We start from the raw sequence: 27,670 nt of genomic DNA on the forward strand, positions 1-27,670 counted from the left end.
ACTGTGCTTCGTTTATGATATTGCTTTCATCAAACAATACATCCGATTAATTTATACAGAAAGTACTGATGAAAAAAATTGCATCACATAGGATTACTCTGTGCTTTCCAAAATAAACAGATATTTTTTGCCTAAAATCAAAATACTTGTTAAGGAATGAAAGAATACATATGCTGCAATGGGCTCTTCCATCTGTAATAAACACTCCCCTGTGAAAGATTTAGCTAAGGTCTTCTGCAGAGGGAGTATGGGTTTCAAATAGAATGGACAATAATTGGATAACTTCCATATGAAATTCATGTGTGAAAAATATAGGTACAGCCACATACAGGAGAGTATGAATTTCAAAATAATTAACCATTCTATTTGAAAAACTTACTCCCTCTGTGGAAGACCTGTCTTAAATCTTCCACAGGGTATTACAGATTTCAAGTAGAATACCCTAATACATGACTATCAAAGGTGTTCTTGGTTGTCGCTGCTTTTTTTCTTCTTTTGGCATTAAACATGTTAAAAATGAGTTTGGACTAACAGGGATTAAGAAATGTGTTATAATACAATTTTAATAAACATAACATTTCAATACTTCTCAAAACAATGATGATAAAAAGAAAATATTTGAAAGAAATAAAAGGAAAAATAATAATTGAAAAACACTATACACATTAATGAAAAAAAGAAAATATAAATTTCTAACAAAACATTGTTGCTTTTATCTTTGGCAAATAGTGAATTCAATTTATACATTGAATTCCAACATGATTAGTTACTCGGTTCATCATTCAAACAAAAAAAGTAGGCCCATCTATATATGTGACACGATCTGGTCCATGGGGGACAAAGGAGGCATTTTTGAAAATTGAGTTACTGTAATTATTACATTACACATACAATAGGCTATCATTTACTAAAAACACCAAAGGTCTAGCATACTTGGTTCTAAAGTTTACTGTTTTTTACTCTGCATTTTTACCTTTATCTCAGTTTCAAATTTGCCGCCTTTGGCCCCCATGGACCAGATCGTGTCACAACATAAAACTACACAGGTAAATCGAGCCTCGTGAATCAGTCCTGAATCAGGAAACGAATGCCATCTTCTTTTTTGATTCACTCAGCCTATGGAAGTCTCAAATCTAACATCAAAAACTGCTTGTTCATTTGACAAACACAAATACACTTTTCAAGGCGTCATCATGCAAACAATTGCTCTGCCTTTCAAAAAGACTCCACCTATAGCTTACAACAGCACTAGCTTTGAAGTTCAGCGTGTTCTATATATGTTAGCTTAGCGTAAATGCTTGAAATACAGACCTATAGGGAGATCTTCCCAAAATAAGCCACAAGATCAGGGAAAGAAGAACCCGGTTTGCTGGCCACTGTTCCAGAAGTGAGGAGCCCACATCAAAAATGGTTCATTGGATACCCAAGCATGTGAGGCGGAAACCTGGAAGACCTTCTCTGACCTACAATGACATTCTGGAAGATGACACTGGACTGGAGGCAGCAGACTTCAAGACAGCAATGGAGGACGGGAAGTTGTGGAAAGCCATCACAGTTCGAGGACACCACTCGAATTAAGCAAGCTTAGCGTTACTTGGGGCGAAAAAACAACGCCAAGCCAACACAGCACACGCTGAACTTCAATAGCTAGTGCCGCTGACTGGAGGTAGATATATAGGTGGGGTTCATAGGGAAGGCTTCACCCCTAATGTGGTAACAGGCTGTATCTTATATTTACATCACTAACCATTTACTTCTTTTTGTCATGGTTGAAGGTAACTTTCCTATTTGACTCTTGTGAAACTAGAATTTTGCGGTTCTCGACGCAAAGCTGCGGCCGCAATGCCTCCACCTTGATGGGCATTATTTCAACCGGTGCAATTTCACCAAATTTCATGAACCTGCAGCAGTCTATGGCGATATGACCCCGAATTACCTCAAAATGACCTTCACATTTTTGTCTTGGTAGGGTGGTCGTTCCCACCAAATTTCATGAACCTGCAGCAGTCTATGGCGATTTGACCTCGGTTGACCCAGAACGACCTTTTTGTCTCGCTACGGTGGTCATTCCCAAGAAATTTCATGCACCTGCAACAATATATGGTGATTTGACCTCGGATGACCCCGAATGACCTTGACATATTTGTCTCGCTACGGTGGTCATTCCCACCAAATTTCATGCACCTGCAACAATATATGATGATTTTACCCCGGATGACCCTAAATGATCTTACGATTACGCATATTTTGCGGTGAAAAACGAATCAGATCAAGAATCTCTGGCTGTGCTACTCCCCACCGATCTCCAGATAATCTGTGCACAAGGTTTATAAAGCTTGATATGCATAAATTATGCAAATTAGGTACTTAATTACCATATTTTGCGACAAAAGCTTACTGAAATTGGGAGACCACCAAAAGCTGTAAATGTACAAAGAACCTAAATGAAATGTTACTGTCTTTTGTTAAAAAAGAAGTAACATGTTACCGATGCAAATATAAGATAAATCGTTCTACCATATTTGGGCCAGTCTGTACAAAACAAAAGACTCCGCTCCCTCTATTAGTATTACATCAAAGAATAAAATACAGCATTAGAACGAACAACCAAATAAAACCAATGAATTATAATATAATAATAAGAAAGAAAGATCTAAATATTTTCAATAAAACGAAAAGAAAATAGAAACAACAACATTGTGCAATAAAGGCCACTTTAGTCAATCTGCTCCGCACGCATCTAAAATATAATACACCTCGACTGCGCGATAGCAGGAAACGGAACTGATAACGAACGCTCCCATCATGTTGTTCATTTCACAAATGCTTCACATACTCATTTGTTCAGCCTGGAATGTTAAAATGGAGGTCTGTTGCCTCTCTTTCCCATTCTCTGTATGGGAGATGTCACATCTGATGCTTTTTTGTTCTTTACATGAGTCACTTTTCTCATTTTCCAAGGCTTTTTTGTCTGTTCCTTCCTAAGAGTCATCTTTTTCCTGATTTGACGCTCTTTTTTCTCCATTTTCACCCTAAAGCACTTGTTTTGCAGCATATAGCACCATAAATATCCATGTACACTTTCTTTACAAGTAGAACAGCCTGTCGGACAGCTCCAACGATGGTTCCTTGTGCAGCGACTGACCTACCAAGTAAGCTAGCTTGTGAGCGTACTGACATGGAGCTGGAACACGCACAGTACCGGGCCAGTTGTAGTACATGTGGGTCAACTTGTAGGCAAGTCTGTAAAGAAAACAATAATGGAAAGAAACTTGTTTAACACAGAATTAAACTTAACCAAATGACCATGGTGATGTTATATAGGCTATAGTGTGTCTTCGAGAGTAACACCATTGATTTTGGATTTTGCAGTGGCAGATTCGAATCAGTGCGTTAACATACTTAAATCTCCAGCATACAGTTATATCGCCAACACGACATTAGGTTAGCATGCTCAATAAGAATCTGCCACTGCGAAATCCAACATGGCATAATTCTCAAATTGAGATGGGACAGACTATAGGGGATAATGGCTGTGTGCATAGCCCATAGGATTTACAAGCTCAGGACCTGCTCCTTTTTATTGACACAAAAATATCATACTTGTCAAACACTCAAACTTGGCCTGGTTTATTGGGTAATTCCAGTAGAAATCCATACATCCCCTATGGGAGACATGACCTTAATCTCCCACACAGGGAGGTGAAGATTTCATCCATCCAGGAATTCACACTCCACTGTGTGGAATATTAAGGACATGTCTTCAATAAGGGGTGTATGGGTTTCAACTTTGTATAGATGTGCACCTACATTATCCACTTGAGTAAATGCTGTACAAATTGTTTTGTAAATATTCACTTTGTTTTGTAAATATCTACCAGATCTGAGTGGTCTGACCCAAGTAGAGAGAGACAGGCTCGTTCTCTCACACCCAACTGTCTGATCATCCAACCCTACATTTTAATTTACGAGTGGATATCATATGACGTCATCAGTGAGAGATTGTAGACAAGATATCATCACAGCATCACCATCTGCTGAAAACGTTCCAGGTAAGCGAAAAATAGTGCAGTGTTGAAGTGAAAACTTTAATTCAACCTACATTTTAAGTTTGAAGAAAAGGGAGATCTTTCTACCATTCAGGGCTAAAACTGATCACATACTGCTGCCAAAATTATCCTTCTCTTAAAGGCGCATATTGGAATGTCATCTTTCCCTGGGTAAGATCTGACACCAGGCCAGCCCATGGCTAGAGGGTAACATGAGTAGGTTTGTTTCACCTTGAAGGCAAGGATAGTCTTGCAAATATGGGCCAACTTTCCCTTAGGCCATCCAATATGCCATATACAGTAGGACTACAACTGGTATCTACTGGTCAGTTTATACTCCTATTTCCACATCTGTTATTTTTATATGTGACCCGGCAGCACAAATGAGCCGTAAATTCCTAAATTGTATTCCGAGTTACGATTGTAAAATGTAATACGAAGGTCATATTCATCGGTAACTTAAGCTGGCCCGACATCCGTCTCATTTCGATAGTCAAAACTAATCAATAATCCTATTGTTGAAGTGGATAATAAGCTTCTACCTTAGATGGCTATAGAACTTTTAAAAGCTCTGGTCTTTGTTTGCTTATATTGCTAAATCCTGTTCAAGTGGTGGGTTACCAGGCATTGTATTTTGTACAGGTATGCATAACCAACAATTAACAATGAGAGAACTTTCTTAAACCTCTTTGACTTGGGGATGATTTGAAATGACCGCCAATTATGACTGTTTGATATTTATTGCCAACAATGTGGAAAAAGAGACACATGTAAAAACGTAAAAAGCTATAATTTTGTTGAAGGAGCAAAGTTTAACAAACCATAACCCCGCTTCTGGATATCGTTTGAAGTCAAATGATATACCATGTTTAAGTTTATGTGTATTTTTTAAACACGAAATAAAACAAAATTGACCGGGGGAGGAATTTACGGCTCATTCGTCGTGGACGGTCACATATGCTCCTTTAAATATTTTTAAAAAAAAACCACAAAGAACATAACAGAAAGATGCTGTATATTTCTGCAATCAGGAAAAGACACAGAAGTGAGACACTGCTAATTTCCCACCAAGTTACAATATTTCCTCACCTCTGCATGTGATCAGGCTTCAAGGTGCTTGTATCGTGACTACTGACGTAATGAGTCGGACTGACTGTGCCCTGTCTGACGTGTTGACTGACCAGGAAGAAGTCATACCAATCTCTGCGTGTGATGGTGTGGTCTACCACCACACCCGGTGGGGGATTGTCCATCCGGCTCCCTTGCTGTTAAAATAATCAGAACACATGGTAAAAATCTCCGAAGCAAATTCAGAATACTGTCAAGTCAGGGTTCCCGCACCTTGAAGCCTTTAAAATTCAAGGACTTTCCACAACACAAAAATCATGATGCGGCTCTCCATTCGGCAAAAAAAAAAAATGATCCAAATTTTTTTAAAAAGACTAAAATTACTATACGCCACTATGGAATGTAGCCGGCCAATTGGCACATTTGTTTTAATGATGTTCCCTTTCATTTTTTAAGTCTCATCAGCCAAAATTAGCTATATAATTAATTAGTAATTAATTAATTAAATGTGGCATATAGTTACAAAGTGAAATTTTGTGTTTTCCATACTGGCGTATCGACCATACGCCACTTTTTATACACATTTTCTAATTAAGAAACATCGGCAAAAATGAAAAACATTACATGTCATAGTGACGTATCGGACCTATACGCCACTATGGAATGAAGCCGACGAAAAGTAACGCCATAGGGATTACACGGCGTTCGAGGTGGCGTAAGGTTAACGTTAGGTTAGGGTATTGCAGTTTGCGTGTGTTCCATAGTGACGGAGAGTTTTGTACTTCCTGCGAGATGGATTGTAAGTTTTCAATAGTACAGTTTAATAATCATGGCTTCATCACAACAAGTTTAATAAATAAACATGACTTTTCGACTTACCAAGACTCCAAAGATCCTTGTATTGATCCTCTTCTGCACAACAACAATGGAGAGCTTGGGCATGTAGTCGGCCCCAAACTGAGCGAAGCAGCTGGTGAACTGAGCCTGCTCATATTCTGCCACCACTGCTAGCTGACCGTCGCCTACGCCATCACGGAAGATGATGATCTTACCTGGGAGTTCATGGTTCACCTGACAAAAAAATAAATTACTTTGTCATCAAGATCCGATGCAAGTCTTGAAAACTAATTTGATAATAAACTCCTCAACAAAAGTTTGGAAAGTTTTTCAAGCATCTGTATCTCAAATTATTGGTGACATTCATATTGTGTTGCATATCAATGGATAGCTACATTACTCCCCTTTACAATGACACCCCATTTGAAACAATAACATTTTTCACGGCTGAGTACATGTCTTGTGAATGTAGTGGGGTCCCAAACAGAATTTGCCAAATTGACCATTATTCTGTGCAGCATGCTGCAATCCCATATTTTCACAATCTGGGAACTAACGCAATCCTCCAAGATGACACAGCTCGCCCCACAGAGCCACGGTAGTCAACGACTACCTATAGAATATGGGAGTAGAGTCAAAATGGCCTGAGGAGCAGCATGAGGAGAAGGTGCCTGACTATTGTGGCTGCCTGTGGTTTTTCCACCCGTTATTGAGGTTAGTGGCTAGTGTTGTTTGAGCACAGAATAATGGAATAATTTGGCAAATTCTGTTTGAATTTTTGTAAATACCTTATAGTATTGAGTATATATCTAGCATTCAACTGGTCTCTTTTGAATTTATTATGGGGTATAGAAGTTGATTTAAATAAAATAAAAAAAATCATCAAAACTGGAAGTGAGGAAGATGCTGCTCAGATCTGGATAAATCAATAGAATGGAAATTTAACAAAAGTAAATGAATTCTTTTCTGAACAAAATAATTACAGATATTATTATAAGAAGAAAAAAAACTTTTGCAAGGGAAAAAAACTTGTTATTTTGACTTACATCATGGTACTTCTTGAGAGCTGCTGTGAGGCACATCTTCAAGCCATCAATCAACTCCTGATGTGGATCCTGAAAGCAACACCTGGAGTACCATCTGGTCATCACTCTGAAACAAAACACAAACGGATCCCATTCACATTATTGCCAGCATAGATTTAGGGACGGTTTCTAAACCCAACAGCTGGCACCCTAGCCACCCTGATTGATTAGACCCAACTGCTGGCTCTGTCAGGGTGCCGTTGGTCATGTTCTGAAGCCATCCCTCAGTGACTATACCTTTGCTGAGCACACGCATATTACTAGTCTAGTACAAACTATATGCAGTTTGTCTGACAATGCACTGGCCTTTAGAAACCTTGTCATTAGCTTACACTAAACCTAAATCTTCAGACATACAATTATTTCATATTTAGCAAAACCATTTGCTATGATTATTGCAGCACAACTGCTACACAAGAGCCACAGCCTCCTCATGTACACTTATTTGTTGATCACAGCACCGGTAGAATGGCCTTTATCTTGTGGGATCCTAGCCTCCTCCCAGTCGATGAGGGAGGAGGCTAGGACCGTAGGCAAAGAGAGTAACAGATACAAAAGATGGATCAAGGAAGCAATCACCATTATGAAGCAGGGCAACACCATGAACAAAGACGAGGGGCAATACAACTTAAGTCACGTATTTGACGATCTGATTTCTGAAGGAAAATCAGCTGGCTACTCCATTGCTAAGCTGCATAAAACATCAGCTGTACACAGATCGTCAGTGCAACAATAGCATCGAAAAAGTAAACTGGTAGTTTACGAAACGTCTGCAAGTGGAATTTAATTGGACTAGTTGTATGAATTTACAAATAATAATGATCATGGTAGATATCAATACCTCTATCTCATGAGTCCGTATTTGCACTGAATGTGACATGTAAAGACTAGTAGTGCAACTAGTGGCTACACAGAGGCACACATTCTACTTTTAATGTTGACTTACTTGTTCATGCTGGCTATCACAGCACCGATAGACCGTCCTGATCTAGAAGGATCGTGGAACACATCAATGCCTACAGTCATCAGTCCTTTCTGTAAATTAAATGTGTAAAAATATCTTTTAAATTTTACAAAATAAAATCTATTTCCCAATCAAATGCATCCCTACAAGATAACTTCTAACTTGTCACCAGGGTCTTAATTAGAAATTTAAGGTTGCCCGTCATTTGAATAAAATTGCCTGTCCTAATTTGACCTTTTTAACATTTTCCAGACTTTCTACACCCCATGGGGGGGGGGGGGGATCAAAAGTGTTGCTATGGCCTTGTTTTGCAAATCTGGTCTACTAAAACGGTCAATAGCCACCTGCAATTATAATAGCATCTGTCAAAGGCATTAATTTTGCCCGTCCCTGCAGCAAACTCCTTGTCTAATAATGACTGTCAGACGGGTGTCTAGCCAAGACACTGCTGGTCACCGGTAATATTAAAATACTTTCATTCAACTGATTTGGTGGTCTAAGCATTTTGTCGTGTTTGGATGAGAAGTCTGCGGGCGGGGCCAGGAAGCTTGCAACAATGTATCTATAACTCACCAGTGGTATGTCCAGATGCCACAGATCTCCACCCAACTTGCAGTTGATCTGCAACGCAATCTTCTGTGTCACGCTGCGTAGCTTCTGAGGCTGTCCAATCGTCCTGGCAATGATGGCCTGGCGAATTAACGAGAGTGAGAGGTATTATTACATGGTAAGGGTGAAAGAAGTGGAGAGGACCAGGGAAGTAGCGGGATATGGTCCTTTCCATGGTATTCTAGCAGAAATTTTGACCGTAGCTTTTAAAAGTGCTTGCCATCACCAAGTGACCCGATAAAAAGAAGTACCTACAAAATGCAAGATAACTGCTATAAGTACAGGCCTGTGAGCGGGGTTCTAAAAAAAATCGGAAAATTTTACCTACCGAACTATAAATTCAATGCTATTCATGCATATTTCACCGATAATAATTGAAGATTATAAGCTTGCATTTCATTGCATAAATGTGAACGTCGCTCAACAAAATTACCTTTTATGGTAATCATGATGTATCTTCTATTATTCCATATGATTTTTATGAAATCAAATGTCAAACTTCCGATGGATGGTTTGGATAGAAAATCGCTTACGGACAATCACATATTTCCCCACAAGGACCACGGCACCATTTAACATCATTCCGATGGGCGCAACTCTAAAACAAACATATTACACACAACGAGTACAGACGAGGAATCAAAGAATATTCCGATGATGTTATGTCCTGCTTTTCATGACCTTTCAAGCATCGTTAATCTCATTTCGGAGTGATTTCTCAGTCGTTTTATTGCGACACATATTGCTATCAGAAGTAAACAGACACTATTTTGATTTTTGATATTATAATTGTTAGAGAAAAAAAGCGGAAATTTAAATCTGTCAGAAAAATGAACAAATCAGAATTCCGCTAAAAATTGGAGATCTCACAGGCCTGTAAGTAAACATCTTGCTATCACCATGGCTAGTCTACACATCTCAATGAATATTCCTGTCTTAATCTCGATGTTAGACAATCATGTTCTTTGGCAATGCGAGAGCATAACGATAAACTTTTCACATACGGTAAAGGTATAATATGAAATATCAGAAGCTTTCTTCTTGTTAAACAATCGTATCGGTGAGCTTTGACTTCCTGTTTGTTATGTCCTGTTTATAATGTTATCACTTGGTACTGAAGCTATGTTTTGTTTTGTTCTTTCTTGTTTTGTTTGCTATATTAGCGGTTCCCAAACTGTGTGTCACGACCCTTTTTGGAGGTCACAGCCTCTTTCAAAAGGGATCGCGGGACTTGCCAGGAAAAAATAAGAAAATACATCTCCGTGCATTAAAGTGCAGGGTTCCATCATATAACACCATTTTGACCTATTTTAGCATTAAAATTGTACATTTTTGTGCACATCTGTACCGGTAAACTTATTCTAGCAGCCGGTCAGGGGGATAACTGGGAAATTATGCCTCTTTGGAAGTTTTGCCCGGTACACCGCTGATCAATTTCGGCGAGTAACAGCATTTGTATTATGCAGTGTGCCACGCCAATATATTGTATTGTTTTGACTCTCGCTATGAACAAGCCTTACATTAAGCATGTCAAGACCAGGCTCCTGGTCCTTTGGATTTTTGCTGAACCAGGAGCCATTTTTGCGAACCAAGGAGCAATTTCAAGAAATGAAGAAATGAATTAGTTTTACAGGTTTTATCCATTCCAGCATTATTTATACATAATGTACATAAGTGTAAACATAATTAAACCAACCAATTTAAAACAAATTTTTTTTTTTTATAACTTTTACATGGTAGACCAAGCTTAAATCATACAAAATCAAAGAAAAAACATTCATATATTAATTTTTAATACAAATGAATAAAACTGGCAACCCAGTGATCCACTCTTTTCATGAACTGAACCAGATAAGAAACTTGCGTTCAAAAAGTGCAATAACTTCAATGAACAAGTGTTTTGGGATTCTGGGATTCAAGAAGGTCAAAGTGGCAAGGTAAATTTAAATTGCACCTGGACTAGTATTAATACTTTACTTGCTGAGGGCTTTAAGGGCATTTTAGTTGCTTGTAAGATGAATTAAACTGCTATTCTTTTTTCTTTTTAAAGCAATATAGTGGTTTGTCATGTATGTTGACCAGCCAACTGAGCACAAAACCAGTCAATTATAGTTTATACTGGTCAATTTACGCTTTTATACCAGGAGCCAAACACTTGTTTTTAGTGGCTCCTGGTCTATGCATTTTTCCAAAAGGTTGGAACCACTGGGTAAAAATCGCCCGGCCCCTGTCTAATGTAAGGCTTGGCTACAAAATAAATGTTATTTGAATTTGAAAATAGATCAATCCCGTCTTCAAATGGGCATTTTAACGGCCAATAACCTCTGGAACAATTTTAAACTTTTTGTAGTCACACATACCTGAGATGGTACAGGGGCTTCCACGCAGCACAGTTTCTTGAAGGCTGAGTAGCGATCATCTCGAGATGTCGGGAAGATGGCGATAACTAGTTGCAGCTGTAATGATAAATTACGAAGAAACAATGTATTGGAACACTGAAAATATATGATTGCTTGACCACTCCTCTAACCAAATATATCAATACTGTTGGGACATGTTGGCGCAGCGGTACAGACTCTGCCTTGTAATCGGTGGATTGAGAGTTTGAGCCCGGCGGTGCCATCCTGTTGTGCTCTTGGGCAAGGCGCTTTACCTTACTTGCCTCTCTCTACGCAGGGGTGAAATGGGAAGCTGTTATGAATACTGTCCATTGAGCGCCGCCCAAATTTATACAGGATAGCCTGCAATGACATGTAGCATTTACAATATTCTACCCTATTCAAAGTAGAAGACAAAAAATAATTTTCATGTTATTTTTATCTTCACACCTACCTGGGGATTGATCCGATCTCTGATTAGACTTATGTAGCTCTGGGTTTTGTCGTCTTGCAACTCAAATGTCATGGGCATCTCGCATTTAATGCCCATTTGAGGGCACACCTTTGACATTGTGTTCAGGAATTCCTGAGCTTTGCTTGAGTCACGCTTTGTTGCGATAACCATCCAGTGATTCAAGTTCACCTAATTAATGAGAAAATTAATACAAAATATTTCATAAAACATGCTAAATATAATTGTTAGGTTTTTACCACAACGCCAAAAAGTAGACCAACATTAAATGTGTTATAGTTGACCTGTCTGGTCCATATTTTGCGTGTTAAAGGAAGTAGAGAAAGTATACGATTTCAATTACTGTATAAGTGGTAATTTTCGCGTACAGTTATTTTCGCGATTTGGAGTGAGAGACACATTTTCGCTAATGTTATTTTCGCGATTGTCCAGTCCTTCCCTATACTTGTAATACATTATTGCATACATTCGCGAGGTGTTATTTTCGCGGTTGGAGCTCTAATCGCGAAATTCGCGAAAATAAAACCCTCGCGAAAATTACCACTTATACAGTAATAGTTTGTGATGCTTCTGGCGACATTTCACAAGACAAGTCTCAAAGTAAAATATATTGATATTAATCCGCGATGTTATAAGGCCCGCCGATTACAAGCTGATCAAACTGTAGGCTGACATTCCTAGACACAAGGGCAGCTTTTGTTATGACGTGCAAGAATTTAATTGATTTTTAAGCAAGAGGAGTTTGTTTTTCATTTCACAAATTTCAGATCATAATCAATGTTTTGTGAGAATTTGAAAATGGTTTGTTTTTACCTGCACGGTCCGGGCCTAATATTGTCCACATGCATGATACATGTGCATGATGAGAAGCATTTGTTCACAGCACCTCTTCTCCTTCCCCCCATTTTTTTAATGGAATTTTCTGAAACATTGATAACTTACCGGTGTGAGCACTCTAGCTCTGCCTAAGTCCCTGCCCCAGTCTGCCTGAGGTCCTGCCATGAAAGACACGTTGTTTCCAGCAAATATCTTCTCCATCGGCAGTTGACGAGCATTGACCTGAAAAGAGAGGCATACATAATTTATATTTTGTAACAGAAATACTAACTGCAACTTAACATACCTGTCATTTTCTTTTCCTAAGATTACTTTACTTTCACATTGAAATTGGTCCAACCTTGTAATATTCTTAATAAGTTTAAATTAAACACCTTTTCTTAACAGGTTTCACAAGCTCTCCTAAATGTTGCAACGCAGCCCGACTTAAGGGGGTACTACACCCATCGATAAATTTGTGTCTATTTTTGCATGTTTCTCAAAAACTAATAACACACTGGTAACAAAAGTTATGTGTATTATAGGGCCAAGGAATCCAATTACTACACTGGAATTTCAGTGACCCAAGACAAGCGGTTCGTTATTTATGATAAGAAATAAGGTACCGCTTAGGATGTACCTCATTTCCTATCATATATACTGAACCGCTTGTCTTGAGACACTGAAATTTCAGTGTAGTAATTGGATCCCTTACCCCAATAATATACATAACCTTTGTTACCAGTGTTATTATTTTTGAGAAAAATGCAAAAATAGTCACAAATTTACCACAGGTGTGTAGTACCCTTAATGATATACTGAGAAGATAAAACATCTTAGGAATAAGAATAAGAGCAGATTTGTGACTTTTCCATGTGCACTGGCATGACAAACTTTAGATAGCATAGATTCCACAAACACGCAAGGTCCAGCTGCTGAAAAAGCTCTACATTGCTAATGTTAAGTATCATAAGTTGTACTCTATGCAGGAGCTTAATCAAGTGATGATAACTAGTTTAACCGATGATAACTAACACTTTACTAAAGAAATGAGTAGGGATACATTTCCAGATGGGTGGAGGGCATGTAGCATGGGCAATTATCCAATAAATCACTGCACTTTTTTTTGTCCTCCATACAGAATACCAACTTCTAACATTCAAGTGTATCTCAAACCAATGGGCTATTCCAGTTAAAATCCATTCACCCCTAATATGGAAGACATGGCCTTAATCTCCCACACAGGGGGGTGTAGATTTCAAATTGGGTCACCCATTCTGGTAATCCCATTTGGAAATCACACTACCTGTGTGGAAGATTAAGGTCATGTCTTCTGTAAAAGGTGTAAGGGTTTCAACTGGAATAGCCCAATTTTCATGCAAATTGAATCAGCATTTGGAAGTATTTTGTTCGCACTCAATTTTGTGGCCATATTGGGTTCCATTCAAAATAGGCCTGTGATTGCATCTTCGCATCTACATACCGGCAATATGTCGGTGTCGAGTCGGATCCCCCAATTGGTGAGTTCAGCCAATGCATCCGGGTTGCTACGGATACTGTCCAGATACTGCAGCATTACCTGGTGCCTCTTCTCCGGTGTGATGCGGGTGTGTGTGGCCAAGTCCTGTAATTATAAAGCATAAAGAAGTCTTAGTTTTTCAATGGTGACGGGGAAGAGAATATTTGTCAAACGGTATCAACCGCTACATTTCTTTGACAACATGATTTACAAGTATGATTTTAAATTACTTGGTACTCTAGGTCAGTAAACATGAGTATAGATTTAATCTTTCCCTAGAGAAGTTTAAAAGGATTTTTTCAGGGAAAGATTATATCTTACTCATGATTTATAAATATGTGGTATTTCTGTGAGCTTAATAACATCCAATGCACAATTCTGACAATTCAGACAACAAGGCCTTAAAATGAGTCTGTAAAACCCAGTTTCGGAGTAAAACTACTCCTTTTTTTTTAGAATTCTAACTCTTACAATCATGGCGCAATGTGTACAAAAAAAAAAGAAAGACACTTTCTTTGGATCGCGATACGATACTGAAAATATATATTAAAAAAATATGACCAACGCGTAGAGCTATGCTCTAAATTGGAATTCACATAGCAATGCGCGTGGGTGTCCGAGACAGACTTTCTTTTTTTTGGTCTTTTCAATGTAAGTGTACTATCCTACACAGATCATTTTGTTTTGTGCATTGACTTTGTATTCAATTTTAGGTTTTTAGAACAAACATGTCAATTTACCTTCATGACTCTGAAGTCAGCTCTCATGTCATCTGATAGCCCTGTAGTACATGCCAGCTCTGGAATAAGACAGATCACCTCCAAACCGCCCTGCACAACAGGTACAAGAAAATGTAATATGTTGTACATATCTATAACATTTGGTCAAAGCCAGGCACAGCCAATAGTGCTTAGAGGTTACTAAAGGCATGCCAAACGAATATGACGGGACAGGATATGGGAAGAGGTCTGATTTTAGAAGGTGGAGGAAAACCAAAGCACTCAAAAAAACCCTGTGAGGACGAGCTGTCGAGCATAACCGGCACGGACAGGCACCAACCAGCATTAAAAAAAAAAATTATTTATTTATTATTTTTTCCCCACAAATGTTTTATTCATCATAAAAAGAGTAGAAAACAAAAAAAAATTCCAGGGTATACTCCCTAGCCTATTCCCTGATCCCTCATGTTCGCTAAAAAGATTGTGCCCTGAGCCCGCACTCTAATTGGATAGTAAAATTAGCCGGCACTCAACTTGGGCTAGCTATAACCCTGCTTAAATCACATGGTGCAACAATATCATTGTTCACTATTTTCATTTCCACAAAGAACACACAGACATTCCTTGATGTAAACAATGGTCTAACATACCCCTCTTTTTTGTTGTTCTCTTTGTTCTGATTTCTTTGGTCTACTGATCAGTAATGGCTGCCCCATGTCTGTAATCTCCTTCTCATACGTTTTCCTGTCAAATCAAATCATAATACATAATGTTAGTATCATAAAACATGTCAGGGTTCCTGCACCTTAAAGCCTTTAAAATTCCAGGACTTTCAAGGACCAAAAGCATGATTTTCAAGGACTTAGCACAACTTTAAAATACTGGTTGCCATCCCAAACCATAGACTTCTCCATAGTCCACTTGCCCATTGTACATACTTGGGGTATTGCATAAAAGCTTAAAACTCGTGCACAATTGATAGATTTTCACATCTGATCTTTTTAGTCACCGTACTTCCTCTGTTTGTTGGCTTCCCAAGTGGACTACTTACTTTGGATTGCAGTTAACATGTTTAACAATAGTTGTCTATGGATGAGATTGTCGGATTTCTGGCCTACTAAAATTGGCCATGATGTAATGCATCTTTAAATGGACCTGACTTGTGATTGGTCACCCTGATCTCGTTATGGTTTAAATCCTACGAGCATGTGCCATTGCCATTGATACCTACATGGTACACAACTATGCGGCGCTTTGTGTACTAGGTGCATGAGTGCGGCTTCTTTGTGCTTGCGGTTAAATAGGATTGATAAACAAGTATGATTGACAGTGGTGTGTTAGGGACAAAGTCCCCGGTCAAAGTCCTGTTAAAAAGGCAATGTACATAGTCGATTTTTAACTCGGGCTTTTGCGATTAATAAACTGGTAGATTCTAAAATCAAAATTGTTCATATTGCAGTCCCATTATAATCATGCCATTGTAATATGTTGCATTCAATAATATAAGCCTACGTATAAGCCTACATTTTTCTCTTGTCATAACCATGGTTATCATCATCATCTTCATCCTTGCCCTTCTCCTTTCATCATCCCTCCCTTTTACCTATAGTAGTCGGCAAAGGTCATCTCTTCACTATTATGGTACTGGAACGTTGACATGGGGTTCTTGTCCCAGGCGATGTCATCCACTCTGTACGTTCTGTTGTTGTACCGTGTCATCACGATTGTCCCTACGATATGACGTGTGCATTCCTCCTTGAAGGTGTTCTTATTACGTCTATACAACTCTCTCCTGTGGAACGAAATTGGAAACAAAGAGCTCATGGTTATCATCCGCACAAATGTGATTGATTTGGTTTAACCGTTATTATCGATACCTGACACCATTTAAAATTACGGCTATCAGTTATTTTGAAGGTATTATGAAAAATCTAGAAATTTGACGGCTTAAAAGATTTTCCTTAATGCCAGCCATATAACCGATGCAACATTATAACAGATGAAAGTTGTACTTACATTTGCTCTAGCACTGTTTCATTACTGAGCACCTTGTGTGAGGCATCCGTGTGTAGCATAAGACCTCCACTATACTCTTGTACTGCCACTATGTAACCCGGCCACACCTCTAGCCTGCAAATATAGAAAAACATTTTGTCATAAGATTATAAGGTTGTTTATGGACAGGGTTGTAGCTACAGTGGGCGGCAGAGCCAACCACTTAGTTTTGGAGCCCACCTCTCGGGAGGCAAAAAAATTGCACAATTTCATTGGATTAGTCAACAAATTGCTAATGCAAGATTTTCATCAAATGCCACTAAATATTTCCTAGCTACAACTGTTTGTGGAGCAGTAGTGAAGAAGGCTTTGACCCTAACATGCACTGCTGTCACTGGCCATCTTGTGCTTTGGCATCAAACCTCTTGTATATTGTAAAGTATTTTGATGGCAGGCATTTAATTACTCCACTGGGAAGCAGGTGGGAAAAAGTATTCATAGTTTCAGATCACATACACATAACCCCCTACACCTATCATGTGCACACACACAAAAGCATACTCGACTACTTGTATCATTGCTGAATGAACATCAGAAGAACTGTCCTTCCAGATAGTTGGCGGTCCAAAAATTATCAACCACTCAAATAGTGCTGTCATCGACATGCAATCAGCCCTCGAATTAACCCACGGCATTTTGCCGTGGGTGCCCATCCCCACTGCCGTAATGCCCTCAAAATATGTCCTTTACCCAAGGCAGTCACTTGCCATGCCCTCTAATGAAGTTGCCGTCGGTGCCCCAGCTCTGCCCCTTCATTTATAAAATCATCTATCTATGTTTGTGTGTGTTTTCTTCACTTTTGAGAAATTGCCTTGGTGCCCTTCTCGAATTTTCAACAGTTGCCATGATGCCCTCTTGAAATATTACAAACTGCCGTGCTGCCTTGCCTTTTCAGTGAAAATCCAAGGCAATTTCCAACTTGCCCTAAAAAAGTTGCCGTGCCCCTTCAGATCCTTAATTCGAGGGCTGCATGCAATTATGTCGACATGTTGTCGACATCAGAAAAAGTTGCAAATACGGTACTTACTTGTGCTGTGGTATTGGTACTGATCTCCCTGGAATGTAGTAGTGTCTGCCAACTTGTTTCATATCTAAGATTTTTAACACTCTGAAAACAAAACAAACACAGAATTTTTAACATCAATGTTATGAGCCATAGGCGTAGATACCGGGGGAGGGGGGGGGATAAATCCCCCACAATATTTTGCCAGGGGGATGGTCCATACAATCATCCTCCCAATGTTGACCCCTGATTATGGGTTTCTGACCAAATTAACCTTATATTTGCCCATTTTAGCCCCAAATGTTCAAAACGGGCACATTTATTCTACTTTTACACCATATTTCATCAGTTTAGCTTCAAAATAGTAATAAACTTATTCTGTCGCCAAAAGGTGCTGGATTGACTATACTTTTTTTCCAACTCCATCCCCCCAATGTCAAAAAAGAAATCTACGCCACTGTTACTAGTGGAAATACTTACAAGGTAATAAAAAATTTTAGCAGCTGATCGGAAATCATTGGAAATTAGTCCAGTAACACATCACGCTTGGTAAGCAAAAACACAACCAATCACACACTAGCGACAGCGGCGTGTTTGATGAAAATATCGTACAAATATAGGACAACGGAACTGAAAATATTTTGGGTATCAGAGACTAGTAACTATTGTTAAGGAGGAAAAGTCCCAAATTTAAAGAAACATTTGAAGGTTACCTATCTCCTGAAAATACATCTACTCTTAAGTCACTTATACATCTCTCTGGTACAACTTTTAAGAACGTTCGGAATAATCTTATGAAAATCGTCCTGTGCACATCTTTTAGTTTATATTGTTCCAAATCCGAACCATCATGGATTGATAGACTATGTCTTTTAACAATTGTTTTTTTTTTTTAAATATTTTATCTTGCCGGAGACTGGTCGGGTATCTCCATGTCCTAGATTTTACACTGCCAGTTTGTATTACTTTATTTGTATTTTATTGTTGCTATATTTATTTTATTCATGTTATCATTATTTGTCTTTGTATATATGTAATTAATGAGAATAAACTGGCTGATTTAATAAAATGGGTGATCAGTTTTGGACTGGTGTGATGTCCATAAATATACTGGGCAAAAATGGAGGCCAGTAAAATCTACCCACTGAAAAATAATAACAGCACATAAAGCGTACAAAAATTATTCAATTTTAGGTAAAAGTTAGCAGTGCAAGTGAAAAAAAAATGTTCATTTCTTAAATTTGCCAAAAATTATAGGCATTATACATGTAGGTCATTTTGTAACAATATAGGAAAAAATAGGAAGAGTTCAAAAAATATAGGAAATATAGGGCCGCTTGAAGCCCTGACATACCAGAGAAGATTTCTTACACTTCCCACAATGCATTTCTTCCATTTCAATTTTTTGTACTGATTTGCTATTCAGTGCAACATGGGTCGATAGTGACAAAAAGTACTTCAATGAGCATCAGATCTTGCAAAATATGTTTATTTGTTAACTATCGACCCATGTTTAGCCAGTTTATTCTCAACATGAAAACAAAGGGAACCTGTACAAAGTAATAGTAGTGTCATTGGATATAGTGAGGTGAGGCGTCATATTGCAAAGGATTCTGGGAAGGGTCAGATATCTTCTTTGCTGACACACTCTCCTGTTGATTTCATTGGTTATTAAAGTCCCATGCTATTGCTTAGCACCATGTATAAATCTCTCACCTTCTGAATATTATGTTGAAGAGTTGCACACAGTCTTTGGATTCGAGTGTCCTGGTCTGCTGCACCTTGACTGTTATCTCCCTCTCGTCTGAGCGTCTTATGGACTTGAATGTGGTGACCTGTCAAAAAAAAATTGAAGGTGGAGGATGAGGTTAAAATATTCAAAATGTATTCATGCCAAGATTCTTGCACAATATCTAAGAAAGATTCTCATATAATTACTACCTTATTGTTTGTATTAAACGCTCCCCCATTAATAAATGCCCCACTCCAATTTTTCAATGAATAAAGGGACAAAAATGCAAAATTGCCATGCCAATTTGTGTGAGTAACTTCAGTAAGCTCAAAACTTGCATCAGTCATGTCAGTGACAATCGCTAAATTGCATGGAAAACTTCCATCCAATTCATTGCCTAATTATGGTAGAATTTCACTAATTTCTTCAGATTCTTGTTTCATGATGCAGTTACGCAAAAAATATAATGTTCCATACGGTTCTGTGTGAGCAGCCATCTTGAATTTGAACCCATAAGTAGGTGATTATTCCAAAGTTCGGAGCCGATTTTTAAGGGGTTTTCACTGAAAATTCACTTTTAATAAATGCCCCAACATTGGAAAAATGAAACGTCCCTGGGCGTTTAATACAAACAATACGGTATATGTATTTTTTTTTTTGTTTATCTTGAACCTTTCACATATTAGTCGACATCTAATAAATACATCTTAGTTCACAAAATGTTAAGTTCACAGAATTGTCTTGATTACATCACAAATCAATAGTTTCAACTGACCAATATGGCTGCAAGCGCACTTCTGATGCCGGTGGAAGTGCACACTTACCTCACTGGAGTTAATTGTTTTGAAACCCAGACTTCCCCTTGTATGACTTTACCTATTACCTTCCACAACCGGAGTGAGCATTTCAAATGGAAGTTACCCACTGTATTCTATTCATAACCCACACTCCCTCTGTGGAAAAGACTTTAGCTTAATCATCCACAGGGAAAAGTATGTGTTTCACATGGAACAGCCTACTACATATCGATTCCACTCACCTTGTTCCCCAGATCCTTGGGGAGGTAGAGAATGGCGCCATCAAACGCCCTCACCCTGCCGATGACTTCGCTGTGTTCGTACAGTAGTCTAATGCACAGTCTCCTGTTGTCTATAGGTGGGTCGTAACTGACATGGTACTGCCAGATCGCATGGTCCGGTACCTGGATCCTGATGTAGTTTGCCGCAGCTGCAAATCTGTCAAATGATTCCACAAAAGATGAATATATTGATGCAAAATGGAAACAGTGGCGCAGCCAGGATGTGAATTATTTTTCCGTAGTTGAATAGGGAGCCTGTTTAAGCAACTGTATAAATGTGGTGTAATATTAGGGTTAGAGTTAGGGAACTTATAAATAGATTCTCCTATTCAAATGTTAACTATGGAAATAAATATTGCAGCCAGGACAGCTGCCCCCCCCCCCTTGCCACACCACTGGATGGAGAACAAACTAGATTAGTTGATGCTTCTTAACCCCAGAGCACTACCTGCCGATCTAACATTGCTACTGATTGGCCAATTACGTGATAGCTTCACTTTAAGGTCGGATCGTCGGCTATCGTGTCATGCACCGAATCCCCTCAAAATTTCCTTAATTGTACCCTATCCTGTAATAAATATCTTCCCCAAATTATAGATCGGGCATCATTTAAATCGTTCAGAATCCATAAAAAAACGAAATGTCAATTTTCACTAACTTAGCCGTCTCATTGATATTGCACAAATCACAATAGTATCGTGCATGTATGAATAAAATAATAACATTATGTAGCATTGTTTCATTGAACATTTTTGTCTGATTTTTCTGGGAAATTTTTAGAATGCTATGAGTTGTACAGTAAGAATATATGAAATTCTCAGTGCTTTATAACATTTAGCGAGTCGACAAAATTCAACACACTCGTGCACAGCGGCTCCCCGGGCTCTTGAATTTGCAACCGGGAATTCAGCTGCGAGCATTCGCTACACTCATAGTACACACACGTACACCGCTTATATACGGAGCTATTTTGGGTTACTCCATATGAAATCAAGGAGTCGCCCCACCTGACCCCTTCAGATTTGCTTTATATTTTAGTCATATGTTGTACCTGTAAAAATATTCAAAACCTGCAAATTTGAGGTTTGTAGCTCTTACGGATTTTCGGTGGCAGCCATTTAAAGTTGGAGTAGTGGGGTCTAAATTTGGACCCAAAAGTTGGCCTTTAAATAAATTTCATCTTTGGGAGTCTGTTCCTTCTTTATAAAAAGAAAGAGAGGTCTGAAACTTTGTATACACACTAACTGCATGCCCAATTTGTCAAAAAATAAAAAATAAAAAAATTCTGTAATTGCGTGTTGTGTCACAGGGTCATTAAATATGCAAGAAAAAATGTAATGTTTTGTAAACTGGCAAGTTGAGCCCCCTAAATTCACATTTTTTGTCAGATTAATTATTTTTGTTATCACTGATGCTATATATAGGATAAATACAATGCATATCCAAAAAATTGAGGTCACAACTCATTTACATTTCGAACAGCGCCCTCACGAAGATGACATTTATTGTAAATTCAACATTTTCAGGGGGCGCGAAGTCGATGTGGTCCACCTTCAAAATTTATAAAACATCACTTTTATATAACTACTAGTCTTAAATTACACCTTTGCTAAGTCCCAGTAATTGTATAGGTTGACTTCATATAAAACAACAAGCCCAAAGTTGACCATTTTCCTATGATTGCATGTAGTGCAAATGTGCCGAATCGGAAGGCTTGAAAGTCAAATTGGCCCCAATATTGAAAATAAAATGGAAATAAAAGTAAATAGGGCCAATAACTACGCATCTAGTCATTTATTTTCAATATTGTGGCCATTTTGACTTTTTAACCTCCGAATTCGGCACATTTGCAGTACATGCAATCATAAGAAAATGGTCAACTTTGGGCTTGTAGTTTTATATGAAGTCAATCTATAAAATTACTGGGATTGAGGAAAGTTGTAATTTAAGACTAGTAGCCATATAAAAGTGATGTTTTATAAATTTTGTAGGTTGACCACATTGACTTTGGGCCCCCTGAAAATGGTGAATTTGCATTAATTTTCATCTGCACCAACTTTAAATGGCTACCGTAGAAAATCTGTATATATTGAAAATAAAATGGAATTAAAAGTAAATAGGACCAATAACTACTCATCTAATCATTTATTTTTAATATTGTGGCCAATTTGACTTTCAAGCCTTCCGAATTCGGCACATTTGCACTACATGCAATCATAAGAAAATGGTCAACTTTGGGCTTGTCGTTTTATATGAAGTCAATCTATAAAATTACTGGGATTGAGGAAAGTTGTAATTTAAGACTAGTAGCCATATAAAAGTGATGTTTTATAAATTTTGTAGGTTGACCACATTGACTTTGGGCCCCCTGAAAATGGTGAATTTGCATTAATTTTCATCTACACCAACTTTAAATGGCTACCGTAGAAAATCTGTATATATTGAAAATAAAATGAAAATAAAAGTAAATAGGACCAATAACTACTCATCTAATCATTTATTTTTAATATTGTGGCCAATTTGACTTTCAAGCCTGCCGAATTCGGCACATTTGCACTACATGCAATCATAAGAAAATGGTCAACTTTGGGCTTGTCATTTAATATGAAGTCAACCTATACAATTACTGGGACTTACCAAAGTTGTAATTTAAGACTAGTAGTAAATATAAAAGTGATGTTTTATAAATTTTGAAGGTGGACCACATCGACTTTAAGCCCCCTGAAAATGTTGAATTTGCAATAAATTTCATCTTCATGAGGGCGCTGTTCGAAATGTAAATGAGTTGTGACCACAATTTTTTGGATATGCATTGTATTTATCCTATACATAGCATCAGTGATAACAAAAAATAATTAATCTGACAAAAAGTGTGAATTTAGGGGGGCTAAACTTGCCAGTTTACAAAATATTACATTTTTTCTTGCATATTTAATGACCCCGTGACACAACGCGCAATTACAGAATTTTTCTATTTTTTATTTTTTGACAAATTGGGCATGCAGTTAGTGTGTATACAAAGTTTCAGACCTCTCTTTCTTTTTATAAAAAAGGCACAGACTCCCAAAGATGAAATTTATTTAAAGGGCAACTTTTGGGTCCAAATTTAGACCCCCCTACTCCAACTTTAAATGGCTGCCACAGAAAATCCATAAGAGCTACAGACCTCAAATTTGCAGGTTTTAATATTTTTACAGGTACAACATATGACTACAATATAAAGCAAATCTGAAGGGGTCAGGTGGGACGCCTCCTTGATTTCATATGGAATGACCCTTTTGGCTCCCAGGTTTTCACTAGTTTTCGTGCACAATTAACTTACCAGTCAATTTGGTAAATATCCAATACCTCAAACTCATAAATAAAGTGTAGATATGCATGTTTCTGAAACTGAACCATTATTATTGGGTTTTACGTGTCAGGTAAATTTCATGATTTCGCCATGGACCTGTTCCATTAAACACTGTACATACAAACTACAACCAAAGGAGCCCATGCAGCGCCGGGCATCGCCTAAAATTTTTTTTCCAATTGCGATAACACTGTTAACACACCTCGCGAGCAAGCAAAAAAGACCACGGCAGCCAGCAAAATTACGACAACAAGACTCCCTGTTTAGTGGAAAAAAGTTTTGTTTACCTTTTGAAGGATTTATCTGAATAGTGTTTTCCCACCCAGTGAAAGTATTAGTGTTTGGTCAGAGACTTTTGAAGTAGCAAAGATTGATTGTTGTAAATAGATCTTTCTTTATGAATGAAATTTGCCATCTGCTACGTAATATTTGGACACTTACACACTCAAAAGTGTTTTCTGTAAAAAATGCCTAAAATAGGGATTTTCAGAATTATTGTCACAAAAATTGACTTAATGTAGACATTTTTTTAAATTGAAAGTTAAACACAACAAGATTACCTAAATTCTCTCGCCAGCTTTTGTTACTTTTCAGCTTCTTTAAGCAGAAATAAATTTTTAACGACATCAATATTTTCACAGACTAGAAACACATGCTATTACGTAATTAATGGACTTAGGCGAAAAAGCTGGCGAGAGATTTTAGATAATATTTATTTACAATTTTTCCGATAGTAAAAGTTGGAATCAGAGTTCAAGTTTTTGCTAGCAATAATTATTAGTCGTAAATTAAGGTTGAACTAATTAATTGATATTCATTAATTAATGCAAATTAGCAACTCAAATATTTTGTGGTTTCAAGCATTGGGGTGTGTAGTTTACTCATAAAAATCAAGAGGTGTACACAAGGAGGCGGAATATTTTTTATAATTTTTTCCTTGCCGACGTGTGGGAACCGAGTTTCCTACCTTAATCACCAATCAGAATGGAGATTTGTAAATATTTCACCAATTTTTTTTATGTGATGAAATTATTCTAACAATGTTGCTGATTGGTCCAATTGATAATGAAAACTTCTTTTTGGCCAATCGGCAGGTAGTTCTCATGGGGATAATACAATTTTGGATGACACAAATGAGCACAATGTATTACCAAGAAAATGAGACCCATTACAACAAAATGCTGCCCTGTAACTTCAGCAAAGTACAGCTATGGCTATTTGGGTGTCACGGGTCGATCCTTTATGTAATTATTTTGTGTAAGCTAATCCTAGCCCTAGCCCTAATCCTAACCCTAATCATAACCCTAAACTAACCCTAATTTTGTGTAAGCTAAAATTTTGTGTAAGCTAATCCTAACCCTAGCCCTAATCCTAACCCTAATCCTAACCCTAAACTAACCCTAATTTTGTGTAAAATTACATGAAGGAACAAACCTGTCATACCTGAAATAAGAAAGGATGTTCCAGGAAAATTTGTGCCATTTGGAGGGAAATTTTTACAAATTTGAGGGAAATTTTGTGGATGATCACATTCAATACCTTCCAAAAGTGCTTATTTTAATTCATCTATACCAAACAGTAGAGAATTATGAAGTTTATATACCTGAAAAAAAAACCAATAATAATTTTCACTAGTGCTTGATACTTACGGTTTTCCAGCTGTACCCGGTTCTGGTTTGGGCTTCATATGAGTCACCCCAGCTGAATATGTGGGTGACTTCTTCCCTTCTTGTGGGGACTGTGGTGACACATGACCATTTCGCCCGGGTGGCGAGATGTGGCCATTGGCCCCCACGGTCATCTTACCCATCTGCTGGGTGACCCCAGCTGTTTGGTCATCCCCTTGACCATGGTGGGGTGTTACTTTTTGCACTGCAAAAAATCAGAACAAGTCCATAGTTTTAAGGTGCAGAAGATGTTTGCTATCCGGGTAGGCCTACTATCCGGGTGTTTTTATGGCGGTCAACCCAAAGACCACCCTCCACGATCAGAAATTCAGCGATGCAGAGATTATCCTAACCCGATTTGCATGAATCTCGAGATATTCACATAGATTTTTTGAGTCTACACACTAAGTAAATGAGACGAGAATCTAATGATTCCCATAAACTGCTATTGCCAGAATCCAGGGATTCTTGCATTGTGAAATGATATTCTACCTCTGCCCTCGTTGCTAAATGAAATGCTTCGAATATCAGTACATCATTACTGAAGTTTGTTCGGCTTATATAAGGCGGACAAAATAGAACTCATAACTCTGTATATTGATATAGAATCAGAGATGCCAATGGGTTATGACAAAAAAAATCTGAAAATTGCGAACGTAGGGAGCGATGCGACCGAAGTCTCGCCCCCACGGCCGGGGGTCCAGGGGCCCGCTTAAGGGCCCCTGGTGGGGACCAGAAGCAAAGCCCCAGTGGGGGTTGAGGGGGCGAAGCCCCCCAAAGCCAGAGGGTTTCTACACATTTTACACTGCAGGAGACACCATTTCTGAGGGTAAAATTACATTCAAATGGATTAAAAAATATAGTTATTTTGAGAAAACAAGCCTAGATAGCAGTATTGAAGACTATCTATTATACATGTAATATTCTTCAAGGCTTGTTTTCTCAAAATTATACCATAAAATATGCAAATTAGGTACCTAAGCCCAGGCAATTTTAGCAGAATTAGCACCCCAAAAGGCCATTTTTAACATAAAAACCAGTTTTAGACTTTTTTGAAAAAAATGCTTCCTTCATCCCAAAAAAGTGGTTTTAAATGTTCAGTTTCCTATACTTTTGTACATGAGAGACCATTTTCCAAAGTATTTTTTGGCCTAATAACATGGCCTACATGGCTGAAATGGATATAATGCGTAATATAAAAACGATGATTCATCAAATTTTTGACCCCCCCCCCCTATTTTTTTGTTAAATTTTCAAAAAAAATTTTTGGCCAAAAAAGCAAGTTATATGTTCTAAATTACTTGTTAGATTTATGTTGAAACCATAGAAATACTGTTACTTAAAAAAAAAAATTGCCAATTTTATTTTACGAAGTTGGATAAAGTTGTACATTTTGATTACTTTTGCTTCTACTGAACAGCTAGCAATGTATATTAATTCAATGTGTTCCTGACTGTTCAATAGAAGCAAAAGTAATCAAAATGTACAACTTTGTAAAATAAAATTGGCAATTTTTTTTGTTGAAATAGCAGTATTTCTATGGTTTCCAACCTTGAATAACAAGTAATTGAGAATTTGAAAAAAAAAAAAAAAAAAATTTTTTTTTTTTTTTTAAAATCTGATTTTTTGGAAAAATACAAAAAATCGGAATTCGATTTAAATCGGAAGATTGGCATCTCTGTAGAATGGCATGCACACAGTTGGGCTTAATGCTTACGCTTAGCTGTGCGTTGTGTGATGTGTAAGTGGCGCTGCGTTTATGTGAATTTACGCGAAAGCGTGAGTTGGGACTTTATTGACTCGCGCAGTAACAAAAGCCGAATAATTTCCGGCTTATATAAACCGAACAAACTCATCAGAGCCTTTGTCAAGAGGAGAAATCTCGGAAAGGAAACCAGAAATTTCCCACTATACATGATACAAGGAACCATGTACAAAGAAATAAAACGTTCTCAGAGACTAGTTCGATTATAAACTGAGGTAAATTATGTGACTGGCCCAGCATGAGAATAGACATTGACAAAACAGCCTGGAAATAATTAATTCCCTATACTTCTGTACAGAGCAAGGTACAAGCATGGCAGGAAAAAGTGGGCAATACGGGAAGCTCATTGCCGGGAAATTTTTGTTTTTTGACCAAAAAAATAAAGTAATACATAAGGGAAATATGTCATACTGGAGGGAAGTTTGGTAAAACTGGAGGGAAATTCTGGATTGCTTGCAGGAAGAAAAACAACATTTTTTCAGCCTCTGGGTACAAGCAAACA

The 27,670-nt window shown here is 37.8% G+C and overlaps 1 protein-coding gene across 1 annotated transcript in view; it reads right to left on the reverse strand.

Moving 5' to 3' along the window:
* Positions 1–545: 545 nt before the first annotated feature.
* LOC140171905 (piwi-like protein 1) overlaps positions 546–27,670 on the reverse strand; it is a 36,550-nt gene continuing 9,425 nt past the window's right edge. Inside the window, exons 4-21 of the mRNA XM_072195248.1 lie at positions 25,386–25,608; positions 20,346–20,541; positions 19,291–19,409; positions 17,599–17,679; positions 16,533–16,646; positions 16,120–16,308; positions 15,167–15,260; positions 14,538–14,627; positions 13,762–13,902; positions 12,405–12,521; positions 11,445–11,633; positions 10,973–11,068; positions 8,577–8,693; positions 7,986–8,074; positions 7,001–7,106; positions 5,997–6,188; positions 5,139–5,314; positions 546–3,243 (exon numbers count right to left, since the gene is read on the reverse strand). Of these exons, the coding sequence (XP_072051349.1) occupies positions 3,087–3,243; positions 5,139–5,314; positions 5,997–6,188; positions 7,001–7,106; positions 7,986–8,074; positions 8,577–8,693; positions 10,973–11,068; positions 11,445–11,633; positions 12,405–12,521; positions 13,762–13,902; positions 14,538–14,627; positions 15,167–15,260; positions 16,120–16,308; positions 16,533–16,646; positions 17,599–17,679; positions 19,291–19,409; positions 20,346–20,541; positions 25,386–25,608 (2,486 nt within the window). The 3' untranslated portion in view covers positions 546–3,086. The remainder of the gene's footprint in view (positions 3,244–5,138; positions 5,315–5,996; positions 6,189–7,000; positions 7,107–7,985; positions 8,075–8,576; positions 8,694–10,972; positions 11,069–11,444; positions 11,634–12,404; positions 12,522–13,761; positions 13,903–14,537; positions 14,628–15,166; positions 15,261–16,119; positions 16,309–16,532; positions 16,647–17,598; positions 17,680–19,290; positions 19,410–20,345; positions 20,542–25,385; positions 25,609–27,670) is intronic.

The sequence above is a fragment of the Amphiura filiformis genome, chromosome 15 (genome assembly GCF_039555335.1).
Source record: "Amphiura filiformis chromosome 15, Afil_fr2py, whole genome shotgun sequence".
In the NCBI taxonomy this organism is placed as follows: Eukaryota; Metazoa; Echinodermata; class Ophiuroidea; order Amphilepidida; family Amphiuridae; genus Amphiura; species Amphiura filiformis.